This window comes from Ptychodera flava, chromosome 4 (assembly GCF_041260155.1).
Source record: "Ptychodera flava strain L36383 chromosome 4, AS_Pfla_20210202, whole genome shotgun sequence".
Classification (NCBI taxonomy): Eukaryota; Metazoa; Hemichordata; class Enteropneusta; family Ptychoderidae; genus Ptychodera; species Ptychodera flava.
The window spans coordinates 43,285,658-43,309,088 of record NC_091931.1 but is presented as its reverse complement, the minus strand read 5'-3'; the positions used below and the strand labels follow the sequence as shown (position 1 = coordinate 43,309,088).

The 23,431-nt window shown below is 38.4% G+C and overlaps 1 protein-coding gene and 1 long non-coding RNA gene across 2 annotated transcripts; both read left to right on the top strand.

Annotated features, from left to right (window-relative positions):
• The first annotated feature begins 31 nt into the window (after positions 1-31).
• Positions 32-21,023, top strand: LOC139131867 (heat shock protein 75 kDa, mitochondrial-like). The gene is made up of 16 exons (XM_070698160.1): positions 32-195; positions 1,936-2,070; positions 3,036-3,265; positions 4,222-4,293; positions 5,035-5,204; positions 12,929-13,038; positions 13,401-13,474; positions 14,369-14,645; positions 14,967-15,036; positions 15,884-16,031; positions 16,945-17,072; positions 17,323-17,516; positions 17,961-18,046; positions 18,687-18,832; positions 19,751-19,823; positions 20,220-21,023. The coding sequence occupies exons 1-16, from the start codon at positions 63-65 to the stop codon at positions 20,319-20,321; spliced, it is 2,148 nt and encodes a 715-aa protein (XP_070554261.1). The 5' UTR covers positions 32-62; the 3' UTR covers positions 20,322-21,023.
• LOC139131847 (uncharacterized) lies at positions 6,716-8,323 on the top strand. Its single transcript, XR_011552202.1, has 2 exons — positions 6,716-6,837; positions 7,079-8,323. It is a non-coding gene; the product is annotated as an uncharacterized lncRNA (long non-coding RNA).
• Positions 21,024-23,431: the final 2,408 nt, after the last annotated feature.

Here is a 23,431-nt window from a genome sequence, read left to right as displayed (position 1 = left end):
TTGCATCTTTATTAGGTCATACCTAGCTAAATCTTTGTAAGCTAGGGTGACATAAAATTAAAATGGCGACGTTAATCGGGAGAACATGTGTAAGGCGAGCACACTGTGTGTGCACCAATATTACCGCTCGAAATCTTCTTGACCACACGAGAAACTTTCGCAGTATCGTTGTAAAAGGACAAAGTAGATCCGCGGGTCAGTTCTTTCCCTTTTCAATCATTGTGATGCGTGCCTTGCCTTTACGTAACTCGTAGGGCTTCGGTCAGCTGATCGGCACACGTGTGTGTGGAGCCTTGTGTGTGGTTGTGTATGTGGTACCATCGTTGTAGAGGGACAGTGGTACCATAGACAGTCTACGATAGTAATTAGAATTGCATCCCAGTTTAAATGTTTGCATATCAGGAAAGGCAACCATTTCCAATTAGTGTGGTGCTATTGTGAAGAGGAAGGAAAATTGCCGTTGTAAAAAAGGCGCTTGAGTGCTCAGTTTACAGTAATGTACATGCGAATTCCACAGTGTAATTTGTACACCCCAACTTCGGAGCGCCTGTGCTGCCACCCATAGCAATAACAACAATAGATATGCTACTTGTAATTACAGTGGGTTTATACCTACGGGACTGAAAACGGGGATGACAATAGCCAACTTGCTAGTGCAATCCCAGGGTGGATTGCATCAGCTTAGTGTCAGCATGTTGGTTGCAATTAGTTTCCATCAACAGACTAGTATTAGCATGGATATACAAAATACATTTTTGTATATCCATGGTATAAGTGTCAATCAAGGGAAAGGGTCTTCTCGCTGTTATTTTACAAACTGTAAATTTTTATAAAACCAAACTGAAGCCAATATTATGTGCATTCATATCAAGTCTGTTGGTGTCACATTCAGATGACTACACGTGTAGATTTTAGCTCATATTTGGTTTTATATATAAATACCAAAATGAGCTTATATGATGAGTCTGAGTGGCGTCTGTATGTCTGTATATTTGTGGGTATGTGCGGATGTATGTCCGTCACACACAAAGGCTCCCATACCGCCAAAGCTACCGTCTCAGTATTTGGTGTACAGGTAGATGTAGGGGTTGAGATGTGAATTTGTTCAAATGAACACATCAGTGTCAAAAATGTGCAAATGAGGTAAGAAAAAGGGAAATTCTGCAAATGTTCATGAGTGGTCGCATGCCAATGGCTGAAACAGGATACTCCACTGACCTGTAGTCATTTCCTGTCATTGTTTATGAACTGTTACATATTAACAGACCTGCTCAAACTAAGGGACGGACCATTAGATCTTGGGAGGGGGTGGTCACAATGAAATTGTTAACATATTTCTAAAAAAAATTTTTTTCAAAATGAGAAAAGCTGTGCTAATATTTTTTACTAAGTAAATTTTCAGATTTATAATTTTTTTTAGTTAGACGCTGTCTGAGACACAATGTACATCCATATCACTAGCGCAAATAAGATTGCGTGCTGTAACTACTTATGGCCCAGTGATTTATATTGCTGATAGATTTCGCGAAATGTTGCAGATCATCTTTTGACAAGCTGAGAAGCTGTTTGCAAAAAATGTGGTGAAATTTCAATATTTGTGTTTTTAGGACAATTTTTGCCCTTTTTTGATCAAACATCAATTTCTCTGTAGCAGTATGTCAAACTTCTGTCATTCTTGTTGTTTTTCTGGTTGTACTGTGCAGAAATTATTGTCATAACATCAACGTAGAATTTTCCTGCACTGAACAGATAGAAACAACATTTATTGTTGATCTTTGGTACCCATACTGGTATGTACCAATTCTGATCAAATGTGAGCGACACCGTATAATTGCGGTGTAGATTTTTTAATAGTGTGGATGCTTTGAAACTGAAACAAGGCAGCCCACAACTCAGAATTATCATTGAAAATATTTTGTAAACTTTCCATTATAGGTGGATACCTCACTGACAGTCCAAGACCCAGATGCACTTTATACTGTCTATCGAGATCACTGTGCAGTCAGGCACAGACTGAAGCAAACAGGGATGACGTCCATTCTATCATCGGTGATAGTGAAAAAGTAGAAGGTGAGAAAAGACATTATGATGAAGAGAGCATAGAGTTTATGAGAGTCCGTGAGTTGATCTGCAGTTGTAACTATACTTAAATATGATTCACAGTGACTGCTTGGTAAAGGTAGTTCTTTTCTATGTGACCTCATGTTTATAATTAGTCTGTGATTGTACATACAACATTGACTGCTCAAGGTCATGTGATGTCATCTTCTTGTTCTTTTCCATCCCACAATACAAGGTACTCTCACCAATCCACAGAAGTCCCAAGACATGACCATCATCCTACATTGGAATTTGTATTTCACAGCTTTACCAGCAACTTGAAGTTCACTCATAGATATGGCCACTGTTTTACAGACATTTGTAAACTGTGACAAAAGTTAAACTAAAATGTTTATTAAACCTTGAAAACAATGATGTTTGCTCGCTTACTGCAAAACAACCAATCTTGAAATTCCCAACAAGGTTGTGGTGAGACAACATTTAACTAACAGATAAACTTTTAATGAGACAATTAAAATACCGGTATCCTTCACCCAATCACATTCACACATACATACACATTGTCTACACTGTATATTCTCATGACAAGTGCCTAAGCATGCTAGAGTCATTGTTAACAAACCAGGGTACCTTACTTAGGATGAGTAGCCACAGCGCCACCAAGTGTTTGCATGAAAGAAAAATCAAGAACACACTCAACCAACATCACAATACAACATTGACACTACCTTGCATCAGCAACAATAATTCATAAGTATCTCACATATGATATCATAATGTGATGTTCATGCATAATTAACTAAATCAGCCATTCTACACATGTGTAATTTACAAAATATATTAGTAACATATGTGATATGCAGATCTCTAAACGTAGATTTGTGAAAAACATGAGAATTGTGCATTGAGAGCAACACTATTATCTCCCTTCAAAACCACATTTAATTGTATGTGCATACTCTTAAATATGATAGGTCCTGCTGACAGGCTGGAATTCCAGGCAGAAACTAGAATGTTGTTGGACATTGTTGCCAAGTCTCTGTATTCAGAACAAGAGGTTTTCATCCGTGAGATTGTCTCCAATGCCAGTGATGCCATTGAAAAGCTGAGGTATCAACAGTTGACAAATACCGACATCAGGAAAGATGTTCCTTTGGAAATTCACATTAAAACAGATCAAGACGCTGGATGTTTCATAATTCAGGTACTCGGCCATTCCTTAATCCATCAAAGATTTTGTGACATTCCCATTGTTGTCATTTGGATCATGATGGTTGGAACATCACACAGTAAATAGGGGTTGAGTTGAAAGAGACCTTGTATATTGTAATAGAACAAAATCAACTTCATCTGTTTTAGTGCTTATTTTATTATATGAGCTTGAGAGGTTTATCTTGAAAATTTTTGAAATTGAAAATCAGCCTGCTGTAATTATTACAATTATTACATTCAAAATCCATTTCAATGCAGAGTGTCACCTTAAAGGCCCAATAGCTGTATCTTTTAGCATTTTTTTGTGATTTTACTTCCAAACTAAAACAAGTTCATGGGAATGTACTCATTGAGGGGTGTTTATACAAGTATAATAAACTGTCCACTGGGACTGCATGTGCAATTTTGAGCAAGATAAATAATAAATGTTTGCCCAAACATAAAATGGCGCCCTCATGCAAATAAAGCAAAAACACTGTACGTCGTGCATATATGCATTGGAATCTTCTCAGAAACAACAGAGTAGTCCAATATAATGCATAGTGCTGAATGTTTTCCACTGGGACATCATATGCTTTGTTTTCTTTGTAATATTACCAGTTTTTAAAAATGGCGGGAAATCAAAATAAGGGTTAAAATGTAAATTTACTTGTCCAATTTTTCAGTAGTAGAAGACAATATCCTTTAAATTTGTAGAATTTAAAGAAAACCAGAGAAAATAGAAAGCCTTTTTCAGGTCAACAAATTTCAAGAGTTACAGCTACAGGGGATTTAAATCTGAGGTTTCACAGTTATTTCCGGATTTAATTGTTCAGGGAGCTGTGTCAGTAATAGCGCCCTCATCATAGTTTTACTGCATAAAAATGTAACACATCTATTGGATAAATGTCAGTTCTATAAGACAATGAAGGAAATTTACAGATAATGTCACATTGTTTACATTCACAGGATACGGGTATAGGCATGACAAAGGAAGAAATGGTTGAGAATCTTGGTACAATAGCTAGATCAGGGTCAAAGGTGAGAGCCAAAAAGAAGTGTGATCAGTGAAGATGATTTACCGTACTGTCTCCTTATTAGTGCACAACAGTAATGACCTCTTTGATTTTTGAAAATGTTTGTGTAAGCCGTCATATTAGTACATATGTCATACGTAAAATGTGAAGAACTTGATTTAGTCAGTGGCATGTCAAGTTCACAGAAAAAGCACACTATTCCTCATTACTTTATTTAACATGTGCATGTAACATTTCAAATGCCAGTTTGCATAGGTAAGCCTGTGTGCCCAAGGTTACCTGGCCAGACTTTGTTGAAGGTTACAAGGGCAAGAGTCTTGTGGAAGAGGTCACCGAGCTTCTTAGTAAACAAAGGAATACAATGGCTGTGTATTCCCTTCAATAAATCTACCTTCACTTGCTGACTTAGAGGAGAGATGCTTAATTTGATCCCCCGTCCCTCAAGAAGATGTCAAAGTCATGCAAAGTCTAAATTTAATTTCAGTGACCCGATGAACTCTGCTTCATTAAACCCTTCTACCAATATGGTTTGGTCCAAATCTATTGTTATCAAAGATGATTGTGGATCTGTATACAGGAACTGAGGTGAACTAGTCTAAGTGATTTGTTGTGAATGATATCAGATGTTCAGATTGCTACAAACAGTCACCCACAAGGTTCATTTCCATGTTCCTGCTTTCTAAGATGGCGCCCTCTGTGTTCTGACCAAGAGCTCTCAGTTTTGATTCACATTATTCTCTTCTAGGCATTTATGAAAGATTTGAAAGAGAAGGGTGTACAAGCAGATTCATCAAGCTCCATCATTGGTCAGTTTGGTGTTGGTTTCTATTCAACATTTATGGTTGGAGACAAAGTGGAGGTTTATTCACAGTCCCATCTACCTGGCAATAAAGCTTATCGATGGATCTCTGACGGGTAAGACAACACTCACTAATGTCTTTCCACAGGGCTCAAACTGGCAGATTTGTGATGGAAACTTTTAGGCAAGTCATAGCAAAAAAATTGCAAAATCAATTTAATCATGTCAATCATATAGGTTTGAAATTTGTAGTAAAAATACTTTGTGAGTAAATTCAAGTATAGGTTCCACTGCAGATGAGAGCAGCTTCCATGGGGTTCTTTGCTATCAGATTTCACTTCTGTGGTACGTGAAACCAACACTAGAGGGCGCACTTCAGGGCGTCCCTGTTTTGTGTCAGTTTTTTGCTCACGTGTGAACACGTGAGCATATGTCGCAGCGATGTCTGTCTGTCTGTCTGTCTGTCTGTCTGTCTGTCTGTGGGTCCACTTTTCTCAAAACGGCTGAACGTATTTCAGTCAAATTTGGTAGACATCTTCAGAATTCAAATGGCTAGAACTGAAAAGGTTTTGGTGGGCGGTGGTGTGGATATTAATGAAGTTATGAAAGTTTTAATTTTTCTGTTACGCCGCGTATGACAAGTGAAAACAATCGACTGTTTGAGGGCGCTGTGAAAAGTGCTTGTCCAGGTTGGCTACAGCTGGATAGCTCTGGTTTCAACCACGGTCCCTCCGTGTTTCAACCTCGTATTGAACATTAAAAATATGATATTTTATTACTCATTCAACTCACTATTCAAGATAAAATATCGTTTAGCAAATTAGCTTTATCCTTGGTAATTGATTGTTTCCCTCGCTGCTCGATCGCCAGAAATGAGTACATACGTTCTTAGCCCTGCGTACGATGCTGTGTGTTCCGCTACAGCTAATAGCCCCGCTCACTGAGCGGGGCTATTAGCTGTAGCGGAACACACAGCATCGTACGCAGGGCTAATACGTTCTCTACCTAGCCTCATGGCATGGAAGTGCTGATGAATAATAACTTTGGGTCAAAGGTATACGTCGGTTTCGAGTTACCATGAGACCATGCGGTAATTCAAGGATTTTAAGCTTTCACCACTAGGGGCGCTCTTACTTGACCGGAAGTGAGGGCTACTTTTTGGACTCCGGTCTGCGATAACACAGACTCCGTATCCATAACCCAAATTTAGTCTACTTTCATCTGCTCTGTTGTCACCGTAAGCGCTGGACTATGCCAAATTTTTACTGAAATGCACCCTGATGTAATGCAGCTTCAAAAAAAGCCGGCAAACTCGACAAATATCCATGGATGAATGGCGTGACCTTCCACCGTTTCCCCGATGCAAAGAAAGAGAAACGCCTGAGATCGACTGGATAAGAATGATACGACGTGAACTTAACTTGATACCTGTTAAACAGTTTCTCAAGAATATGCTCCTGTCATTTCATTGGCGGTGTTGGTCCAACACAAGTGAATCCCGTGCCGACATTATTCGAGTACAACAACTGGGGCGTAAAGCAGAATTCTTCCAGATCAACCAACGTACTCGCTAAACGAAACTACAGCAACAGTCTCGATGTCGGTGTCACGCCAACGCATGTAAAACGGAACCGGTCGACGAACCCGAAGTCGTACCCCTAGAAACCGAGCTTGAAAAGGAGGAACAGTACTGCTTTGTTGTTGGAGAAGTTGAGATTGGTAGTTGCAGTGGTGCAACTTTCGATAATCGTAAGTCGGCATTTGATTGTCCATGGCTTCCTTATGCACTAATGCCTGTCTTGCTGTTCTGTATGGCTACGACCGTTAGCACCTCGTCGATACTGCTGAATATTATGCGCATAATTTAAATGGCCCTTTTATGAAGACATGTGGCAAACAATTTTCTAACTCTATTCACGATAAATTGCATGATTGTCTGTTGTCGTTGTGATAGTTAACCCTTTATATGTACTTTATTTTCAAAACACAGGATTGACTGTTCAAGAGTGTACTCCCGTTGTTCAAGATCACCAGTACGTTTTACAACCCATTACTGATACTGATGTCAATGTCCATGATGTAGAGTGCCAAGCGATGGTGAATCAAAGACATGCCTGTGTACAGACAGACCTGACTCTTGCCGATATCGAAGAAGCAGAACTACTTAAGTCAAAGTTTGATGACAAAGACTCACTTAGACGAGAACTTATCATGGACAAAATACTAGAATCGGATAAGAATGTTAATTTTTATACTGGGTTTCCGAAAACTACATTGCTTAAGAAGTTTTTTTCAGATCTGCGAATCAAATGAATCAAAGTTGAAATACTGGCGAGGCAAAGAAAGTGCTGCTGAAAAACCGTACCAAAAACGTAGAGGAGTTGGCAAAACTGGTCCGAAACGAAAATTGACAAGTTTTCAGGAATTTGTTCTTACTTTAGTTCGTTTGCGGCTTGGGCTAATGGGTTGGCTTCGTGCTGATTTGTTTGGAGTGTCAAAGGGTAGGGTTTCAAAGATATTCAGTACATGGATAACATACCTTGCTGTTATATTTCAGATTCTGATTGTTTGGCCTTCGAGAGAAATTGTAAATAAGTTTATGCCGCCATCATTTCGAAGAAATTTCCCCAAAACGAGAGTAATAATTGACTGTACTGAGCTGTTCATACAGAAACCTCGCACCCCAACTGCTCAGTCGACAACATACAGTCATTATAAGAGTCACAATACTTACAAGTTGTTGGTCGGCATCAGTCCAAATGGTGCCTTTACGTTTATTTCAAGCATGTTTGGTGGCAATGTATCTGATAAGTACATCACAACAGAGAGTGGTTTACTTGATCTCATTGAACCGGGGGATGAGGTAATGGCAGACAGGGGTTTTTTGATAAGAGACAGTCTCACAAAGAAACATGCTACTTTGAGGATTCCACCTTTTACTAGGAAATGTATGACTGCCAAAGGTAAAAGACTTAATAAATCAGAGCTGAGTGAATCGAGAAAAATCGCCAGATTACGGATAAGGGTAGAACAGGCAATAGGTAGAATGAAGAAATTTCGATTAATCGATCATGTGATGCCGCTTAGTCTCAAGTCAGTTGCAAATCAATGTGTAACTGTAGCAGCAGGAATATGCAACTTTTATGCACCATTAGATAAACACTCAAAGTGAAATGTGAATACAATAACGTGTTACTGATAAAGAAAATAAAATGTCTGATGACATTGTCTTGTATTATTGGAATCTTTCTGTATGTTGCTGCGTGCGAGTATTTAAACAAGAGTGCGTGGAACAAAGAATTTTGATTGAAAAGTATATTTATTTACTGTAAATGAATGTAGATCTAGGAAATATGCATGATGAACAAACTTCAGAAAAGGTATTTATACAAATAAAATAGTAAAACTTTGCATGTTACATTTTGGACAAGTACTGTTGAAAATGCTATGGGCGTCTATTCAGTGCTCAGTTAGCAATACAGACGCTGTTGTTTCTAAAATTCCAAACAATACTACTCTTTCATCAAACATGGCACGACAAAACGTCTATAAAAACTGGTCAACTTATCTTTCATGCCGGCCCAAAATCTCTCATCAAAATGTATCTCTTCTACTGAGAAACCCTTCTTTGTGAAGAACACGAAGTCACAGCGGTTCATACCACAAACCCCAAGCTGCCCTTGTATCTGTGAATACCATTTTGATGTGTGTTTGAGCCTGATCTTACTATTATCGTCAAGATAAACATGATATGTAGAATCTCTTGCAGCTTCATGAGGAGATACATCTTTGAATTTATAACTGCATTGATCTCTATAAGTCGCGTTTCACAACAAGAACATTGGATGATACCATCTGGACTAGCCCCTAGAAATGGCTTCCTATCTGCTATTCTCAACCCACTTTCTCTCATAGTCAAACCCCTGTGCCCTTCTTCAATCAACCGATCATGATAGAGTTGCCTGGCAACAGGCTCGTATCTAAGGCCATGTTGAATAGCAGGTACCCTGAGTTGCTGTGACTTGGACATAATTTTTGAAACAATGTAGTTGTCTTGCTTATCGCCTTTATAGTGACAAATATCATAGAAATTGCTAGCTGTAAGCCTGCCTCTCCTGTACTCAAACCAATCATTAGATTCTGACTGTGCAATTGTCGTTTTGTTAATTGTCTCTATGTCTTCTGGACTGGTATGTTTCTGAAGAAACGAAATAAAATCGCCATCCTGACTAGATTTGAACATTTCAGCAAGTTCTGTATTGTTTTTGCTTTACAATCGTCTGCGCTCGGAATGTACGGGTCTAAAGTTTGTCTGTATAAAGCATTTGTTCCCTCACAGATTTCAAACACAGCTGATCGCAAATCTTCGGCAGCCATGCCAGGAAACATTGTTGTCGGCTTGTAAGTACCCAGTGTTGGTTTTGGTGGCATCGGGCGTGATCTGTTTCGGCGTATATCGATGTCATCAATGTACATTGGCTTGGACTCTTTTCTTGGTTTATCCCAAGTGCACGGAATATCTGTGCCGACTTCGGTACATCTATCTTTATATCTCTGGGTGAAATCGTTGAGGCTGAAGAGCAGGGCCACACAGTGTTTGCAAGTACCATCGTCTCTGTAAAAATATAATGATACAATAAGAATAAAAATTACAACATGAAGAATGCATTTGTCAAGGTACATATACGCGATATCGATAAAGAAAACCACTCTGAACAGAGCAAAGTAACACGCCCACTTTTTATCTCACACGGGACTTGATGCTTCCGAAAGAAAAAACCCAAACATAACACATGTGAAACAACCTGGTATTTTAGAAAATGCAAAACACACTAGTCCACATTTTAAAACGTCACATTTCCAGCAAAATACAAGGTGTGAATGGGACGAGACAAGGCTCAACGTAGAGTCCTGTCCCATTTCCTGTCCCAAACACGCGTATGCGAGTCGCTAAAAATAAAAAATCAATCCTTCATTGTTACTTACGCAACGCAAGTGCACGACCCAGAGACGATTTTCCCATCACTTTTCAGTAAAACGGCAGTTTCGTATGGCTTTTCTGTCTGGCTGGTTTCCCGAACACACCGACATCTAATGTACATGTAGTCTGCATCGGGAACTTTGTACCACTGGACTCTATCGATGTGACCATCTTCGTAAAGGTGGAAGCCATTGTCGACTTTATATTTCTGTAAACGTTCACTGGTCCAGCCACAAACATCGCTAAGATACAGGAATATTCGTATCACCTCAACATCAGGCATTTCCCTCAAGTTGTCGATCCATCTAGTCACTCTGCTTACATCGATAAGTTCTAGGTCTTCATCTCCGACACGTACTGTTCTTCGCCTCTTTCTTTCAGTCAAAAAATCGTCCGATTCCAGAGTTTCTAATCCAAGGTCAATGGATTTCTCAGCAAGCTCTATCAACTCAGCCTTTTTAGCTTTGGAAGGAGGAATCTTCCTTGCTTTTAAAAATTCGCGCAGCTCTTTCATGTTCATTTTACGGACGTCTTCACGGGTGATGTTGCGACTTCCCTCCATGACTGAAATTTTAGCCCTCACTTTTGCAAAATCTCGAGCGCCCCCATGCGACCGATGTTAAAAATTCGTGCGTTTTCTGACAACTCGAAACCGACGTATTGAAGTGTCCAATCAGGTTCGTGCACAGAGTCCAAGGCCATGACCTACTTCATGTACTTCTGCACTGTTTTGATTTTGCTTCGCCAAGAAACGTATTCGTCATTGTCCATAGAAGTATGTTTGCTCTCCTTTGAGGTTGTTTGTGAAACAAATTCCGGGATAGGCCTTGGAATGCATACGATCGGCATCGCGGCAGTGCATGTAGCTAGCCCTACGAGTATGGCGAGAGTGTCCGGCTTTGGCTACGCCGCCTCCCACCTCCGGTAGGCGGCGTAGCCCCCGGCGTAGCCAAAGCCGGACACTGTCGCCATACTCGTAGGGCTATGCATGTAGCGTACCATGCTTGTGTAACTGCCGAGCTCAACGTGCATTCACGGTTGATACTCATGTACAATCATGATGTGTTCAATTCTGATGAAGATTCATAAGTCTTACTTTTGCAGTCTTTTTTCCGTACGATAATCCCGACAATACGTGTTACTGTTAGACGAGGTGGCCATTTTATGATAAGTTTCAATACTGCACAGCTACATAGCGTCACTATCGTGTGATCGAGGTACAGCGTTGTTGAACGGGATACAGAAACTCTGCAGAGGGAGAAACGATCGTTGACATGAACAGTCAATGTACTTCAGCACGTAGTCCGCAGATAGCGGATCGAGAAAATAAACGTGTCCCAGTAAATAACGGAATATTTATGTACATTAACTCAATATTAATCAAATTTCCAGCTCATCGCAAAAAAATGTATTGCAAAGATTAATTTGTCACTGACAAATACTGGAAAACAGTCTGTAGAATAGTTCAACTTCAAGTGGTATTACCCGAGACAAACACTTGTGTTGTCAATTTTGATTTCATTTCATAAACTTCATACTTCATCGAGTATCGTGTATTTCAGCCTTTGTGAAGCCATTTTATTGATATTTTCAATTTTTGTCTTGGCTTTGTTGTGGAACATGTTGAATCGTCTCCGTGGACATGTAGGCAAAAGTGTGACGGGGTCGAAGTGACTTGGGTACCTGGGGCCGACCAAAACCAGTGTGAATTACTGGGGTCAAAGCGGACAGCGGCCGGGATGACGTGTTCCCCAAGCGAGCTACCTTCAGAAGTCTGTTTCATCGCAAAAAACGTCAACTTTTAAAACCCGTCATTTATTTACTGATGTTATTCTCAGCATCACAAACATATACGCCTCTGCTATGTATCACAGCAAATAGTTATATTTGAGCGCCCCGTAAATGGGATCCTCGTTTTTTTTGCGAACCCGGAAGTGTGTCTTGCTCAATGCATTTCGTACCCATAGCGAGGGAAACTGCCCGCGTTCCCATGCTCCCATGCACCCTTTTTCAATGCCAGTGCAACGCCATCTGTGCAAAATTTGTGGTGGTATGCTCCCGTGTTATTGAAAACCTCTCTTATTCTAACAATGACGTAGTTGACTTTGGACTTCGATTTTGTAAATGTGATGTCCATGCAGTGAGTTTGGGTTGGCGCGCTTATAATGCAATCTTCGCCCGCCTGCGGTCCGATATCCCGCATTTATTAGCGATATTTATCTGTTTTGACTTGACCAAAGTTGGCAAAACTTGCTATGTACATTAAAGATACTATGATACAAGATTATTGAAAGTCATTTGACATTTTGTTTCAGCCAATTCCCAATATGCATATTTAATGAACCTTCCAAATTAGGGATATATACTGGCATTTACTTGATAAAATTTGGCGAAACATGCTGTGTACATTGATCATTATACCAGGTTATAACAGTATTGAAAGTCATTTTGCAATTTCATGTCAGCTAATTCATAATTTGCATAAATAGCTAACAAGCTTTCACGGTTTGGCATATAGAGCTTGAAGGACTTGACCAAAGGTAATTACACATGCTATATTGTGATACAATGACAGTACTCAAAGAAATTAATTATTTTTATTTCAGCTAATTACATATTTGAATACTTAATGACCTTTAGAATTGATCTGTGGTGAAATTCATTGTGTTGATCATAACACTTTAAATGTAGCAAAGCATGTAGCAAAGGTTCAAACTTGCACATAAATGCAATATATAATGAAACACGTGAGCATTTTCAGTTCATATCTGGTTTCCCATTTAGATGTTATTAGCAGATCCCATTCAAGGCATACCTCTACGTCTTGTTGTAAATGCATCAATATTTATTTTGTCACAGGACTGGATCTTTTGAAATAGCTGAAGCAGAGAATGTACAACCTGGAACAAAGATTGTGGTCCATCTGAAGAAAGACTGCTGGAAGTATTCTGTGGAAAACGATGTACAAGGTGAGACCAAGAGGGTTTGTCTTTCTGCCATGTTGCTATCTCTGATTCTTGTCATCATGTCAAGTATCAAGGCAAAAGCTGCCATAATTTAGTACCAGAGATTCTATTAAAAGGATGACATAGTTTCCGCAATGTTCCTGTTGTGTGTATTGTCTTTGTGAAAAGGGTGTGCTGTCACAGAGGCAGAACTGATAAACATCACTTTGCAACGTTGAACATTACTTAACAAATTTACAGTATACATTGAATGGCAGATTATTTCTCAAGATCTAAAGAGACTGTACTTATTTGATGATTTTGACTTTTGAGAACACAGTGCATCTCTTTATAACTCCCGTAAATTTTATCCATTATATTACCAGAAATCATCAAGAAATACAGTAATTTTGTCGGTGTTCCTATTTACCTCAATGGAAAGAGAATAAACACAGAGCAAGTGAGTAGAAAGAAAGTGTTGATAAATAAAACACTTGCGTTTTAATTTTTACCACAAATATACTCATTTAGTTTTTATCCCATCCTAACTATCAGTGTCAATGACAAAGGCATTAGTAGCATTATTGTGACACGTCTCACTAAGTATTTAATTTACCCTTCAGTTCATTAATTATATTATCCTCATCTGGCATCTATGGTAGGGTTCAACTGTACCATTGTAAAGAATGAATAATTATATGCGTTTCGAAGATTAGCATATAATTACTATCTATTCGTTACATAAGAGAATTCCTTTGATTGACGCTTGTGTCACCAGTGTTTGAATGCGTATATATTGGTGTAAAGGTCTTTTGTCTTCAGTCTCGGTCGAAACTCCACGATGTCCACACAAGTATTTTTATGTGTATATTCTCTAAATATTGTAAATGCAGTTTTACAGATCCTGTTTAGTCTGTTGCCTTTAGACAATGCGTTGTAAGGGGGGAATTGTGTAAATAAAAGTGGTGAGTCTTTAGAGGGTACACAGTACGCTCGTGGGGTGTGACGACCACCGCATACCGCATATTATCGCTTTTGTGTATCATTTAATTATCAATTCTCGAAGTTCAGTATAGATTACAGCCTTTGCAGAGAGCATTGTAATGGAAGGGGTGTGACTGAGTCCCTATTGTACAACACAACAATGTGTGTTTGGTTAATGTCCAATTAAGCAAGAATATTTTCGTCAAAGAAAGTATCCGTATATGTTTGAACTTTGTATTCCAGTATGTTGTTCTTCACTCCATCAAATAAATGGTTTCAAGGTGTCATGGAAGTGTTTTAACAATGGCTTTTATTACTTTACTATACCTTTTGCTGAGTCACCTGTTTAAATTCCTCATTATTTATTCAGGCGTTATGGATGATTGACAGCAAGGATGTCACTGAGCAACAACATGAAGACTTCTACCGTTTCCTTGCCAATGAGCAGACCAACCCTCGGTACATCCTGCAGTACAAGGCGGATGCGCCAGTCAACATCAGAGCATTGTTCTACTTCCCAGATCACACGCCAACAGTTTGGGAATTCACCAAAGAAGAAGGAAACAGGGTGTCCTTGTACAGTAGGAAAGTGTTAATCCAGACCTATGCAGATTCCATCTTGCCAAGGTGGTTGCGATTTGTTAGAGGTATGTCATGAGCCAGGGCTTTGCTTTCTCTCTGACATCAATTTCTGAGTTCGACATTGTAAGGAAACAAGTTTTGATGCAAGTATTGTCCCTTGTTTCTTCTGTCAGCTGTGAGAATGTAATCCAATGGCTGCTCAGTGAGAAATCCGGCATATGGTCCTTCCAGTATATGTTAATTCTTTGTGAATGATGATGCTGCCTGGAATAGTTAACCTTTCATAAACTTAACATGTTTGAGAACGGAAGAACGGAAAACCAGTGCAAAACTCATAGCTTTCCATTGTTAAATTAAGGGCTTCAAATGTTTATCTTCCTTCACAGGTATTGTTGACAGTGAAGATATACCACTGAATCTCAGCAGAGAGTTACTTCAGGATAGTGCCCTCATCAGGTAAATATGTAAATTTCTTTTAATTTCATTGTGATGGTTAATGGTGTAAATTGGTGTTGATTGTGTATATCAGTGTTGCTGCCGATACTTTTTGAGATTAAGTGTTCTTATAACTAGTAATATTCTAATCACTAATGAGGTGTGTTCAAAAGCAATCATATACAGATGAAATAGTTCTTTCCATTTTCTATGTTTTGATAAAGTGCTTACTTCATGTATTATTAATTTAGTTCAAGTCATGCAATTTTACAAAATAATTCCTTGATACCACCAAGGTATTCATAATTGGCCTGTGAATATTACAGAATTTTAATCCTCATTCTGCCAGGGCTATCACTTACCCATATGCTCAGTCCATAAAAAGCAGTATTGAGCTGAACCCTGTAGATATTTTCACCTAGTTGCCCATTGGCATGGTATGTCACAGTTGGTTAAATAAGTAAAAGACACATTTACAGTATCTCTGTTTTCAGGGGCCTTCACATGTTCAAGTCTTTGTTAAAGTGCAACATAATAATAATAATATTTTTATTGCTTGCTTGTAAATATAGGATTTACATCACATTTGTGGCAATAAAAGTGTGATACAAAAATAAGTTAAAATTTTCTTCAATAAAGATAAAGTATTACAGTATAATAATAGTAGCTAATAACATATGAGACCTGTTATGCATCACTGGTTTTAACCAACGTGACCTGATGGTGAAATATGAACTTAGCAGGATAAGGGTTAGTGAAAGTTGTCGCAAGGCGCCAGTCTGTACACATGGCTCTTTCAAACAGTAGTGATGGAAGACATTGAACACACAACTGAGTTGTTTCTACGTTTCAATCTGTATGCTTGCAGGAAGTTGAGGTCAGTCCTGACTGGAAGAATTGTCAAATTTCTTCAAGACCAAGCCAAGAAGGATCGTGTGAAGTATGACAAGTTCATTAATGACTATGGTCTGTTCTTCCGAGAAGGCATTGTGACATCACCTGAACAATCAGAGAAGGTTCGTATCTTTTTGGTATCTTTCTCATATTTAGTACAGACCCTATAGAGGCAGCTTCTGTCAGTTTTGAAACTTCATGTCATGTAAATTACCATTACTCTGTCGTGTTCTTATCTGGGCTTTTCTACATGAAGTTTGGTCATTTTGATAATATGTGATGATTGACTAAGATCAATACTAGATAGCTGCTGTAGGTACTAGTCAAAGCTGAAAAACATTTTGGAGTCAGAGTCATTCTAATGAGTTTTTTCTCAGTATTTCAACAGAGGGATGATAGGGACAGCAGTAATGTTATGGTAGTTCCGTAGTTATTCAGGATTCTTTCCAACTCTGACAAAAGGAGCTGGTCAAGTGCAGTACCACCAAGCTACCCCTGGGGCTGTACTATGGGGAGGGCCAAGAGGTGTGAGGGACTTGTCTTCTGGGACACGTATGAAAAGAAAAAAAATGTGAAAAGTATTGAATAGTAGTTGTAGTTGTGTTTGTTTGTCTTGTGTTGGTTAGGGTAAGGGGTAGGGTAAGGCTTCCAATCCAAAAAAGTCATCTGTGGTTCTCTTTAATTAATCGTCAATGAAAATTACCCATTCCTTTGTCCCTCACTACCCTTAGCCACATAATAATGGTGCAGTCCTGGAGATAGCTCCATGGCACCACAATTGACCAGACCCAAAAAATCCCTGCCATGAAATGAAAATGCTCAGCAAACAATTTTGTGTATATGTAGCATCACACAACAGGAGAAACGTAGACTTGATGTAAATGTAGATACACTGTAATATATAAGGTGTCAAATTTGCTGGTGAGTCAGTGTATCTAGTAACCAAAGGAGTCTTGCTGTAACCACCTTAAGACAGAGGAAGTTCTGCGTAATGTATTCCTTCACTCATCAAAAGTCTCATTGCAATTTTTGCAGGAGGAAATTGCCAAGTTGCTACGATACGAGTCATCTACACAGCCAGCCGGCCACAAAGTTGGTCTTTTGGATTATATCAAAAGAATGGAAGCGGGACAGAGGAACATCTACTATTTGTGTGCACCAAGGTGAGCATTAGCTGGCACATTTTCATACTTACTTGACAATACTAAGTCAAAAGCTACAAAGTGCAAAAGAACCTAATATAAAGGTATGGAAAGAAAAGCACATGTCTCCCTCCCCCCCCCCCAATCTGTCACACCCTACCTTGTCATTCAGTAAAACTATTTATTTATTTGAAAATATCATAATCATACCATCTGTGAAAAGTGTTTGAATTGAAAAAATTAACACAGTGGTACATTTTGGTGTTCTTAGTCGGCAGCTCGCTGAAAGTTCACCTTATTTTGAAGCGGCTAAGAAGAAAAATTATGAAGTTCTGTTTTGTTATGATGAGTATGATGAGCTTTCTCTGCTGCAGCTGAGAGAATTTGACAAAAAGATTGTTACTTCAGTGGAAAATGAGATAATGGCCACTTCAGATAAAGAAACCAGTACAGAGGCAGTTGAAGGTAAGGATATTACTTCTTTGTCTTACGAGGGCGCTGTCCACTACTGCTTGTGCACCCTGAAATACAACTGGGCATGGCAGAAACCTATGGAAGTTCAGCAAACATTTAAAACTTGCCCTGTCTCGCCATAAATTTCAGATAAATTTCCAGATTTAGTGCTTCTTGCATGTTCATGGATATTTGCATTCTGCCTCTTGATACAGTTAAAGTTGCTACCCTGATTTTAAAAATCGGTTATTGAAACTGAACATTTTTAGATAAAACATTGGATGGCTTTCTATGACCTGGGTCTTTTTTACACTGTCAATCCCTAATTAGTCACCTCTGTAAAAGTGCTTGCTGCTATATCTATCTGTATTCAAAGTCAACTGTTGTGGTGTGACTTTTGACAGGGCCATGATTGGGTCATATGCATTCAGAGTTTCCCTCAATTTTTCACTACAGGTGAAGGTAAACTCTCCGTGATAGAGACGGATTCACTGACTGAATACCTGAAGTCAGCACTTGGAAAGAAGGTGGCACAGATCAAGGTAAAGTGGAAGAAAATCAGGCTATCCCAGTATGAAATCCATTTACTTTTCACAAATCCCAAACACATGGTTTCAACCTTGTTGGCTTTGAATCATCGTTCTTAAGGTTGTATGTGCGTCGAAAGTGAAAGACTTAAACTTTTGCTCAAACTTTCTTCAAAGAATTTTTCAACCAGTCTCTTTCAAAGTCAAGAATAAAAATCTGAGGTTACCATGCAAATTTTGGTGAAAGAGAAACAAATAACCCAAGATTTACCGATACTTTAAATTCAAAATGGCCGCTGTCCCCATGTTAACTCTATGGAGAGAAATAAAATTTTCGAATTTTGAAAAACTAAGCGAGTGAAAAGTTTTCTTTTACCAAGAGCTTTAAAATGAACCCTAACAAGTGGTAAATCAAGAGGCGCATTCTACCTTAATGTAAATGACATTATGAATGATGTCCAGTGTTACCTGATTGTAAATTTAATTCAGTGTCCACATGTGAAAGATATATAAAATGACTTCACATAGAAACCTGATTATATGACCTGACCTAGAAGAATTGTTTGCCTATGCCATGCTGCGTTACTTACATATTATTTTTACTCTTCATCAAATCTGTACAATTTCTGTTGTCCTCTCGCACATGGTATAATAGGTCAGTAAGCGGCTGGACAACCATCCTGCAATGGTCACTGTTCTAGAGATGGGAGCTGCCAGACATTTCCTGAAAAATGCTCTCAAAGGTCGCAGTGAAGAAGAAAAACTGCAAGTCTTACAACCGACATTAGAAATCAACACAAGGTAGGGACTTGCATGAAAAAAATCTTTACCCTCGATGAGGAGTCCAACAGTTGCTCCCTGTGATGTGTCTGTAACATGAAAACAGAAATTGTAGACTTTGTAAAATAAATGTATGTGTTGTTTACTTCAAATTTATACTTTATTTAAATTAAGTACAGAGTTTCACTGGTTCTATATTTCCTGAAATTAGAAATTCTAATTGCCAAGATTTCTTTTTTCATGTGATTTATTGGAATCCAGCAATCCTACATTTCAATGTGTTAGGTTTTACAGTTGGCAAGAAAATCATGAACACAAAAATATTAATTACTTTATTGGAATGCAAATCATGATCTAGGTTACTGCTTTCACCGTAATGCTACAACTCACAACAATTACCTATGATCTATTACTTGAGCAATAAACCAACCCAGCAACTGATATATCATAAACTGTTGACCAGCTCACAACTTTTTTGCACTTGCAAAAACCTGTGCATAGACTTTAACTAGTCAAAAATACCGCAAGAGTGGTATACCCATTGCTGAGGTGGTTTACTGCAATTACACCGAAACAGTATATTAAAATTTTGGCGTGAAATATGGAAAAAAGGATTTTTCACTGAGTTCTTGCTCATGTTACGACCATGCTACCGCTATATTGCAAATGTAGCACTGCTATTTTCATATCTCAACCGAGATTAAGACATTGCTATAAAATAGTATCCAATAAAACATGTACTGGTATACACAACAAAATCAAAAGATTTTCACCTACAGTTGCAGCAGCAAATCATGTATTGAGTCCTGTGACCTCTTGACCTTTGGCTGAAAATGTTAGTCAGAGAGGCTGCCGCTGAATATTTGGTTTATTTTACCCTCTGTAAGTTTTCCAGGGCCATAATTTGTGCATTTACCTCATTAACTGTTCTCTTTGCAGTCATCCAATCATCACTAAACTGTTTGAACTGAAGACAAGTGATCCCATGCTAGCAAGACTTGTAGCGGAACAGGTTTGTGTGATGTTAACTCATAATCATTATTATGAGTAGTCATTTGGAGATATAAACTTTAATACAATGAAATGAAATGCTTAATCAAATTTAGCATGTTACCATATATTGTAGTCAAGCTTGCTACAGTATTATTAGATGATGAAACCCTTCTTTAAGTGTTGATATATTTACCTGTTTACAACCAAATCTTATATAGACACTTGTTGAAATCAGGCAAGTCTAGCTGGAAGTTAGTAGAAGGGAAATAATTTTGATTGATTGATTACAGCTACTGTGTTCATGTAGTTGCATGTTCACCTGTTGTCCAGATTTGGATGACCTCAAATCCACTGTGGACTCTGGTCTCTGTCTGTAGATATGGCTTTGTAACAGTCTGTTGTCTTTGTCTTGCAGGTCTATGACAATGCAATGATTGCAGCTGGTCTTATGGATGACCCAAGGTCAATGTTGAACAGGTTGAATGACCTGATGTCGAGATCTCTCAGCAAACACTGAGATGTGAGAGCAGTGTGTACTGTATTTCATCAGTTTTGACTGAATTGCCTCTCCATTGGTAAAACTGTGAACAAACAGATCTGATAAAGAAAAATGCCAGCCTGTTTCAAAATATTGGAAGGTCAAACCAGAACATGCATGAAAGGTTAGATAGCCAAGAGCCAAATAGAGGGTGGCTATTGAAGAATGGACTCTAGAGGGCTCTATTTTATCCTAAATACCGGTAAACTGCAGGACCATTGTGATTTTACTGGCGCTCTGTGATCTATTCAGACTGTAACTCTATTTTTCATGTTGATGTTGTTGTCCAGTGTGATACTTGTAGTAGTGTTTTGGGGAAAGATTTTTAATGTCAAAAATTAACACCAAATTTAGAAATGTGAAAAAAAATTACTAGCAAAATTATGAAAAGAAATAAGCTCACAGGAGCAAAAATAGGGATTACAGCCATTGCAACTACCGTGTTTACATTTCATAGTCTGCACTTTATTTATTAATCTAATTCCCGGGCATTCTAGATAATGGATAGTATGTTAAAGATGTTGACTCAAATTTGGCTTGCAAACATTTCCCTAATCACATTTTTCGAATAAAGAAGAGCACTTTCCCTTTTCATCATGTAACTGTCATTTTGTATTGGTAAATATTTCTCAAAATTAAATATCTCTATGAAAATAAAATATTGACATTGCCTTGATCTTAGATTATTTTTGCACACTCTGTATGAGAGCCTACATTTAAAGAGACTGCACTTGGCATTTTGTACCATGGCAGTGTGCTGTAACCCTGCAGAAATGCTGTGATATGGTGCAATTCTCCTGTAAGATATGTGGGCTAATGTGCAGCATTTCGGAACTTGAAGCTGTTATCCACTTGGTTGGCTGAATCTTACCATTATAATTGAATAATACAAATAGACTCCCTAAGTTGTTGTGAATAGTGAGAATCAACCAATCAGATATAACCTTCCGAGCACGCTGCACATCAGCAGAGATACATACCATGAATCTGAAATGTTGTACCCTTTCAGATGAAACACTTTGCTGTTTACAGCCACATGAAACACTTCCAAAAGTTTTACAGTTGTTGGTCTTTGGTAGTTGATGTCAGGTGTTTTGCTTACAGCAATATGCTAGTAAATCTGGCCAGTCTTCGAAATCCTGTGTTCCAATGTTCCACCAGGTTTACATCAGCAATCACATCTTGAAACACCAGAAACTTTGCTTCAGTTGCTAAACCATTTAATGTGATTTTACCACCTAAGTGAGACATAAAAGTCTCAGGCAGTCAACTATATTTTTAGTATGGTGGATTTATAGTCAGGTATAACAACACAGAGTACAGAGGCAAAATTACTCAGGAATATATTTCCAGAAAGATGAATGTATCCAGCGAGTTTCAAAAGACAACTGTTTGCAATTAAGCAAGTACATTTGTGCTTAAAGTAGCTATGAAATCACTACCTCAAACTCTTGCTGTGGTGAGAAGTCTTGACTTTTCCCTACAATGCATTTTAATATGAAGTTTGCACTATTTCCATAGGCCTGCAAGAAAAAAGGTCTATGCTCAAATCATACAGTACCAGATAAATCTAATATTAAAGATTTTAAATGATGTACCGTAAATCATTGACTTGAGCCATGTCTGTTTTGGTTGTGTGCATTGCATACAAAGTCTTAAAATATTAGAAAAAGACTAGTTTACATCTGTTATAAAAGGCAAGCAAGCAGTTGCCTGTCTTGGTGAACACTTAATTAACATATTGAGCATAGCATAGCTCAGCAAACTGGTTTAGCCATGTGCTTCTTTAGGTTATACCTAGCTTGCTGTATGAGTTTATATGAGCTAGACCATCTGTTTGCATCAGAGATTATAACACACCTCATCCGCAGTCTGTATTCTAATTCGCCAATTGATAGTCACGTGGGATGCATTCTTTTTGTGCTGATCCACGTAAACAACGTCATCAGGCATCATTTTGGAACTGTTGCCTGCCAGGCATCAGTTCCGAAAAATGATGCCCGCTGACGTAAAAAAAAACATTGACGCATGGGAGGACCGGAATGTAAACAAAGATGTCGTCTGCGGCCGATCAAAACGATAGTTGAGAGATTTCTAGGTTTATCCTACTTTCTGAAGAACTGAATGCTCTGGTTTCCAACAAGGACTCTAAATGGACGAAAACTATAATCAAAGGTGCATTGAACGTTTTGCAGAAGTATTGCGATCCTGTTGGAAAAAACATTTTCTTACTGAACCACTCCAACATATTACATGCAACAAGTTTTGTGTATAGTACGTTCTTATGCATGACTGCGGATGAGGTGTGTTATAAAACACATATTGACTGGCCATGAGGGCAACAGCATACGTTTTTAACCCCTCTGGCCTGTGAGTCACCCCCAAAAACAGACTGTTTTTGGAGGTGACTCACAGTCCCTTGGGGTACAGACGTATGCTGTTGCCCACATGGCCAGTCAATATGTGTATACTGTAGCAAGTAGGAACTGCATACAGTGAACCATAGGGTACACTCCTAGATGACATAGATATGTGTACACCTGATTGTTATGAGGAAGTCATACCGGAAATGTATGATAATAATTACCATAGTAATAAATTAATGAGCTCACCTTCTGACACTTTGGGCTACCAATCAGAGCACATATAGCATTTCATGCACATGATGTTACAAAGCCCTGGAAATACACATCAATGCCACTATGGGGAAATTTTATTCTGGGCTTAACATGGTTGAGTTATAAAAGCACTTTGTATTCAACATTGTACTTGAATCATAATGGTGTAATAGATAGTAATAAATAGTAATAGAAAAGATTTCGGTAACTTTACAATTAATATTCATCATAGACTCATTTGTACTGACGAGAAAAAGTGCACATGCAAAAACACATATTTCCAGGTTACGACCTTTCACCTTTCAAGTCAAATTATCAGTGAAAGTCAGTCAAAATAAATGAAAACCCTCAGAGAAATTCTGAAGTTGTACTTGTATTTATGGTAGCCAGAATGAAAAATTTCATGCTTACCGATGTATAAATGGATCACAGTGTGTTACAAAGATGTATGAGGTCATTGCACTTTTACAG